The 8,731-nt window shown below is 33.8% G+C and overlaps 1 protein-coding gene across 1 annotated transcript; it reads right to left on the bottom strand.

Moving 5' to 3' along the window:
• Positions 6,304 to 7,785, bottom strand: LOC109832200. Its single transcript, XM_020399633.1, has 2 exons — positions 7,465 to 7,785; positions 6,304 to 7,214 (listed from the first exon to the last, which is right to left on the bottom strand). The coding sequence occupies exons 1-2, from the start codon at positions 7,680 to 7,682 to the stop codon at positions 6,473 to 6,475; spliced, it is 960 nt and encodes a 319-aa protein (XP_020255222.1). The 5' UTR covers positions 7,683 to 7,785; the 3' UTR covers positions 6,304 to 6,472.

An 8,731-nucleotide genomic window follows, 5' to 3' on the forward strand; every position in this document is an offset into this window, starting at 1 on the left:
CTAACTTGGTATAAATTAGAAATAACTTGGTATAAAATGAGATATAACGTGGTATAAATTAGGTTTATAGCTTGGCATAAAATAGAACTAACATAAATTAGATATATAACGTGGTATAAATTAGATATAACATGTAATAAAATAGAACTAACAAGCCATCACAAGCTACAGATTAGAACTAACACTGTGCAGAATAGAACTAACACTCTACAGATTAGAACTAACACTGTGCAGATTAGAACTAACACTCTACAGAACAGAACTAACACTGTGCAGATTAGAACTAACACTCTACAGAATAGAACTAACACTCTACAGAACAGAACTAACACTGTGCAGATTAGAACTAACACTCTACAGAATAGAACTAACACTGTGCAGATTAAAAATAACACGCTACAGAATAGAACTAACACTATGCAGATTAGAACTAACACTCTACAGAACAGAACTAACACTGTGCAGATTAGAACTAACACTCTACAGAATAGAACTAACACTGTGCAGATTAGAACTAACACTCTACAGAATAGAACTAACACTGTGCAGATTAGAACTAACACTCTACAGAACAGAACTAACACTGTGCAGATTAGAACTAACACTCTACAGAACAGAACTAACACTGTGCAGATTAGAACTAACACTCTACAGAACGGAACTAACACTGTGCAGAATAGAACTAACACTCTACAGAATAGAACTAACACTGTGCAGATTAGAACTAACACTCTACAGAATAGAACTAACACTGTGCAGATTAGAACTAACACTCTACAGAACAGAACTAACACTGTGCAGATTAGAACTAACACTCTACAGAATAGAACTAACACTGTGCAGATTAGAACTAACACTCTACAGAATAGAACTAACACTGTGCAGATTAGAACTAACACTCTACAGAATAGAACTAACACTGTGCAGATTAGAACTAACACTCTACAGAATAGAACTAACACTGTGCAGATTAGAACTAACACTCTACAGAATAGAACTAACACTGTGCAGATTAGAACTAACACTCTACAGAATAGAACTAACACTGTGCAGATTAGAACTAACACTCTACAGAATAGAACTAACACTGTGCAGATTAGAACTAACACTCTACAGAACAGAAATAACTTGGTATAAATTAGAACTAACTTGGTATAAAATGAGAACAAACTTGGTATAAAATAGAACTAACTTTGTATAAATTAGATCTAACATTGTATAAAATAGAACTAACTTGGTATAAATTAGGTTTATAACGTTGTAAAAAATAGAACTATCTTGGTATAAATTAGAGCTAACGTGGTATAAATTAGATATAACGTGGTATAAATTAGGTTTATAACGTGATATAAAATAGAACTAACACAAATTAGATATAACGTGGTATAAATTAGATCTAACGTGGTATAAATTAGGTTTATAACGTAGTAAAAAATAGATCTAACTTGGTATAAATTAGATCTAACGTGGTATAAATTAGGTTTATAACGTGGTATAAATTAGGTTTATAACGTGGTATAAAATAGAACTAACTTGGTATAAATTAGAAATAACTTGGTATAAAATGAGATATAACGTGGTATAAATTAGGTTTATAACTTGGCATAAAATAGAACTAACATAAATTAGATATATAACGTGGTATAAATTAGATATAACGTGTAATAAAATAGAACTAACAAGCCATCACAAGCTACAGATTAGAACGAACACTGTGCAGAATAGAACTAACACTCTACAGATTAGAACTAACACTGTGCAGATTAGAACTAACACTCTACAGAATAGAACTAACACTGTGCAGATTAGAACTAACACTCTACAGAATAGAACTAACACTGTGCAGATTAGAACTAACACTCTACAGAACAGAAATAACTTGGTATAAATTAGAACTAACTTGGTATAAAATGAGAACAAACTTGGTATAAAATAGAACTAACTTTGTATAAATTAGATCTAACATTGTATAAAATAGAACTAACTTGGTATAAATTAGGTTTATAACGTTGTAAAAAATAGAACTATCTTGGTATAAATTAGAGCTAACGTGGTATAAATTAGATATAACGTGGTATAAATTAGGTTTATAACGTGATATAAAATAGAACTAACTTGGTATAAATTAGTAAATTAGATCTAACGTGGTATAAATGAGATATAACGTGGTATAAATTAGGTTTATAACTTGGTATAAAATAAAACTAACACAAATTAGATATAACGTGGTATAAATTAGATATAACGTGTAATAAAATAGAACTAACAAGCCATCACACGCTACAGACTTGAACTAACACTGTGCAGAATAGAACTAACACTCTACAGAATAGAACTAACACTGTGCAGATTAGAACTAACACTCTACAGAATAGAACTAACACTGTGCAGATTAGAACTAACACTCTACAGAATAGAACTAACACTGTGCAGATTAGAACTAACACTCTACAGAACAGAACTAACACTGTGCAGATTAGAACTAACACTCTACAGAATAGAACTAACACTGTGCAGATTAGAACTAACACTCTACAGAATAGAACTAACACTGTGCAGATTAGAACTAACACTCTACAGAATAGAACTAACACTGTGCAGATTAGAACTAACACTCTACAGAATAGAACTAACACTGTGCAGATTAGAACTAACACTCTACAGAATAGAACTAACACTGTGCAGATTAGAACTAACACTCTACAGAATAGAACTAACACTGTGCAGATTAGAACTAACACTCTACAGAATAGAACTAACACTGTGCAGATTAGAACTAACACTCTACAGAACAGAAATAACTTGGTATAAATTAGAACTAACTTGGTATAAAATGAGAACAAACTTGGTATAAAATAGAACTAACTTTGTATAAATTAGATCTAACATTGTATAAAATAGAACTAACTTGGTATAAATTAGGTTTATAACGTTGTAAAAAATAGAACTATCTTGGTATAAATTAGAGCTAACGTGGTATAAATTAGATATAACGTGGTATAAATTAGGTTTATAACGTGATATAAAATAGAACTAACTTGGTATAAATTAGAAATAACTTGGTATAAAATGAGATATAACGTGGTATAAATTAGGTTTATAACTTGGTATAAAATAAAACTAACACAAATTAGATATAACGTGGTATAAATTAGATATAACGTGTAATAAAATAGAACTAACAAGCCATCACAAGCTACAGATTAGAACTAACACTGTGCAGAATAGAACTAACACTCTACAGATTAGAACTAACACTGTGCAGATTAGAACTAACACTCTACAGAATAGAACTAACACTGTGCAGATTAGAACTAACACTCTACAGAATAGAACTAACACTGTGCAGATTAGAACTAACACTCTACAGAATAGAACTAACACTGTGCAGATTAGAACTAACACTCTACAGAATAGAACTAACACTGTGCAGATTAGAACTAACACTCTACAGAATAGAACTAACACTGTGCAGATTAGAACTAACACTCTACAGAATAGAACTAACACTGTGCAGATTAGAACTAACACTCTACAGAACAGAAATAACTTGGTATAAATTAGAACTAACTTGGTATAAAATGAGAACAAACTTGGTATAAAATAGAACTAACTTTGTATAAATTAGATCTAACATTGTATAAAATAGAACTAACTTGGTATAAATTAGGTTTATAACGTTGTAAAAAATAGAACTATCTTGGTATAAATTAGAGCTAACGTGGTATAAATTAGATATAACGTGGTATAAATTAGGTTTATAACGTGATATAAAATAGAACTAACTTGGTATAAATTAGAAATAACTTGGTATAAAATGAGATATAACGTGGTATAAATTAGGTTTATAACTTGGTATAAAATAAAACTAACACAAATTAGATATAACGTGGTATAAATTAGATATAACGTGTAATAAAATAGAACTAACAAGCCATCACAAGCTACAGATTAGAACGAACACTGTGCAGAATAGAACTAACACTCTACAGATTAGAACTAACACTGTGCAGATTAGAACTAACACTCTACAGAATAGAACTAACACTGTGCAGATTAGAACTAACACTCTACAGAATAGAACTAACACTGTGCAGATTAGAACTAACACTCTACAGAACAGAAATAACTTGGTATAAATTAGAACTAACTTGGTATAAAATGAGAACAAACTTGGTATAAAATAGAACTAACTTTGTATAAATTAGATCTAACATTGTATAAAATAGAACTAACTTGGTATAAATTAGGTTTATAACGTTGTAAAAAATAGAACTATCTTGGTATAAATTAGAGCTAACGTGGTATAAATTAGATATAACGTGGTATAAATTAGGTTTATAACGTGATATAAAATAGAACTAACTTGGTATAAATTAGGTTTATAACGTTGTAAAAAATAGAACTATCTTGGTATAAATTAGAGCTAACGTGGTATAAATTAGATATAACGTGGTATAAATTAGGTTTATAACGTGATATAAAATAGAACTAACACAAATTAGATATAACGTGGTATAAATTAGATCTAACGTGGTATAAATTAGGTTTATAACGTAGTAAAAAATAGATCTAACTTGGTATAAATTAGATCTAACGTGGTATAAATTAGGTTTATAACGTGGTATAAAATAGAACTAACTTGGTATAAATTAGAAATAACTTGGTATAAAATGAGATATAACGTGGTATAAATTAGGTTTATAACTTGGCATAAAATAGAACTAACATAAATTAGATATATAACGTGGTATAAATTAGATATAACGTGTAATAAAATAGAACTAACAAGCCATCACAAGCTACAGATTAGAACGAACACTGTGCAGAATAGAACTAACACTCTACAGATTAGAACTAACACTGTGCAGATTAGAACTAACACTCTACAGAATAGAACTAACACTGTGCAGATTAGAACTAACACTCTACAGAATAGAACTAACACTGTGCAGATTAGAACTAACACTCTACAGAACAGAAATAACTTGGTATAAATTAGAACTAACTTGGTATAAATTAGAACTAACTTGGTATAAAATGAGAACAAACTTGGTATAAAATAGAACTAACTTTGTATAAATTAGATCTAACATTGTATAAAATAGAACTAACTTGGTATAAATTAGGTTTATAACGTTGTAAAAAATAGAACTATCTTGGTATAAATTAGAGCTAACGTGGTATAAATTAGATATAACGTGGTATAAATTAGGTTTATAACGTGATATAAAATAGAACTAACTTGGTATAAATTAGTAAATTAGATCTAACGTGGTATAAATGAGATATAACGTGGTATAAATTAGGTTTATAACTTGGTATAAAATAAAACTAACACAAATTAGATATAACGTGGTATAAATTAGATATAACGTGTAATAAAATAGAACTAACAAGCCATCACACGCTACAGACTTGAACTAACACTGTGCAGAATAGAACTAACACTCTACAGAATAGAACTAACACTGTGCAGATTAGAACTAACACTCTACAGAATAGAACTAACACTGTGCAGATTAGAACTAACACTCTACAGAATAGAACTAATGGTATAAATTAGAACAAACTTGGTTAAAATTTTAGAACTAACTTGTTATAAAATAGAACTAACTTGGTATAAATGAGATATAACATGGTATAAATTAGGTTTATAACGTGGTTTAAATTAGAACTAACATAAATTAGATATAACGTGGTATAAATTAGATATAACGTGTAATAAAATAGAACTAACAAGCCATCACACGCTACAGACTTGAACTAACACTGTGCAGAATAGAACTAACACTGTGCAGATTAGAACTAACACTCTACAGAATAGAACTAACACTGTGCAGATTAGAACTAACACTCTACAGAATAGAACTAACACTGTGCAGATTAGAACTAACACTCTACAGAATAGAACTAACACTGTGCAGATTAGAACTAACACTCTACAGAATAGAACTAACACTGTGCAGATTAGAACTAACACTCTACAGAATAGAACTAACACTGTGCAGATTAGAACTAACACTCTACAGAATAGAACTAACACTGTGCAGATTAGAACTAACACTCTACAGAATAGAACTAACACTGTGCAGATTAGAACTAACACTCTACAGAATAGAACTAACACTGTGCAGATTAGAACTAACACTCTACAGAATAGAACTAACACTGTGCAGATTAGAACTAACACTCTACAGAATAGAACTAACACTGTGCAGATTAGAACTAACACTCTACAGAATAGAACTAACACAGTGTTAGTTCTATTCTGTAGAGTGTTAGTTCTATTCTGCAGCGTGTTAGTTCTAATCTGTCTGTAGCGTGTGAGTTCTAATCTGCAGATTAGAACTAACACTCTACAGAACGGAACTAACACTGTGCAGATTAGAACTAACACGCTACAGAATAGAACTAACATAGAATAAGTTAGAACTAACAATGCATAGGTACGAATTAGAATGAAACAAGATCAGTAAAATATGGAACTTACACACAATAGTGTCATGCAACCTGGGACATATGCGACCTTTTGCTTCTTCTTTCCCTCCAAAGCAACTCCAATGCCCCTGATAATTTCATTATAAAAGAACGGGGCCCATGCAACAGAATTGACCCTCTGAATGCTATCCAGGTATCTGAGTAAGGGTCTAGGGATACCTTCCCCTGCTATGGGACTCCATATCATAGAGCATTGGTACAAAATTTGTAGCAGAGCAAAATCCTCGATATCCCGCTTTTTGGTAGATTCAACAAGCCGTTCAAGTAGCCCTTCAAGATGTTTACGTTGGCTGGTTTCTGATTTTTTTAACTTCTTACCCTCTTCAGAAATGAAAAGCTTAGCGAAGTATTCCAGCCATATTCTGCTTCTTGAGTCCCTATTGTTCCTTATGTCCTCCCCATAAATTGGGAAATAAGTATGGTTGTGGACCCATTGCAAATCAAAACTAACATTTTTCATACCCCCACTTTTTGAATCAGGTATACAAAAGGTGTTATTATCTCTATCGAAAAAGCTCAGCAGCAGCTCAAGGGTGGGCCGATCAGCCGCAGGAGCCCCAAACAAAATGTAGTGCTGAAATATAGAACCGCAGTATGCATCCCTATGCCACTGACGGATCTTCGGGGCAAGGCGCTTCATAAATGCCCAATAAGCCCCGATATTGGCCGTTAACCTTAGTGTTTCTGCTGAGCCTGTTAGAGCAATTTTTTTCCTGCAAAAAATTTTCGAATTTGTACGTTCAATAAGACATATGAAACAATATTAGACCTAGCACTAACGGGAACAAAATAGAGCTAACACGTAATATTATAGAACTAACATTGGACTCATATTAGAACTAACATTGGACTTAAACTAGATCTAACGTTGGTATAAATTTAGAACTAACATTGGACAAAGCCTAGAACTAACAATATTGGGTTAATCTGCATTGTCTGTTCGCAGTATAACATAACACTTACTGTTTTTTTGAGGGGGGTTCGTTGGTACGACCAGCCATTGTCGTCCTCCTTTTCTGGTCTCGCCATTGTAATGCCTCCTTTTGCATTTCGATTAGGGTTTTCGTAGCTTCCGTAGCTTCCTCCGTGCTGCCACCCGCAGATGAAGCGCCTTTTCCTTCCAACTCGGCTCGGTGCCCGACCTCGTAGTCGTTACTGGATTTTTCCGTAGACGACGACATTTTTCCGGCGAAAACCCTAGAAACGTTGAAATTCGTACAGAAATTAGGAAGATGAAGAGTTCTTGATGACGGTGCTAGGTGGAAGAGAGAGAAAGAGAGGGAGAGTACTTGTAAAGGTGTTTGTGGGAAATTTTGCAGTAAAAGAAATAAAAGAAAATTGATTTGTATTCCTTTAATCTCAGTTACAATTGGAATTCCTGGTTACAAAAGAGAAGAGAATGATCTGGATTCTCCCCTTTGTTTAATTCTGGGTTCTTCACGGTAGCGATGAGATGCCTCCCTCGAATGCTCGCGTCGAGTTTGCTTCTCGTTGACGATCCGACGTCTTGTTTCACTGGAACGTGGTGTTCTCCTCACGATTTGACGTTATGGAGAACTCTGAACGAGTTTGAAACCCTATGAAAGAGTTGATTTAACCGAAATCGGTTATAAGCCAAGGATAAAGAAGATCTTGTTGCCAATCTCCAAAGTTCCAGAAATGCTCTAAGGATCTGTTGACGAGCCAAGAAGTTCCAACAGACTGCACCCGAAAGATCCAACCCTGATCTGATTATCAATAATCCGATCTTTAACTCTGTTGAGTTTGTCGTTATTTATAGGGGATTAAGGGGTGTAACCACCTCCTTAATTCGCTCCTAAGTGGGGCTAATGGGATGTAACCGCCCCTTAAATCACTCCTGAGTGGAGTTGTGATCCCCTCAAATCGTGGGAAACGGTTTTGAAACCGTTCAGCTCGTGTTTGAACGAGTCAAACGCAAATCCTGCATTCTGGCATGAATTCTGCACTTAAACGCAGCGTCTGGAAGCTCGGACGCAGTGTTTTGTTGGAAGTTGCGTTTGGGCAGTGATGGAGCTGCGTTTGAGCAGCGATGGAGCTGCGTTTGACAGCGGTGAAGAGCTGCGTTTGGGCAGCGATGGAGCTGCGTTTGTACTGCGTTTGGCAGCGGATCTGAGCTGCGTTTGCAGCGTTTGGAGCTGCGTTTGTGCTGCGTTCGTGGCTATGAACGCGGTACGTCTTGATGCTGGTACGCGGGGAGGATTTCCACGTC

The sequence above is a fragment of the Asparagus officinalis genome, chromosome 3 (genome assembly GCF_001876935.1).
Source record: "Asparagus officinalis chromosome 3, Aspof.V1, whole genome shotgun sequence".
Lineage (NCBI taxonomy): Eukaryota > Viridiplantae > Streptophyta > Magnoliopsida > Asparagales > Asparagaceae > Asparagus > Asparagus officinalis.

What these genes read in the sequence shown, in the direction of transcription:
- LOC109832200 (XM_020399633.1), bottom strand. Translation starts at nt 7,682, where the DNA reads ATGTCGTCGTCTACGGAAAAATCCAGTAACGACTACGAGGTCGGGCAC. An exon ending in GAACCCCCCTCAAAAAAACA is followed by an intron (nt 7,215 to 7,464) that starts GTAAGTGTTATG and finishes AATTTTTTGCAG; the next exon opens with GAAAAAAATTGCTCTAACAG.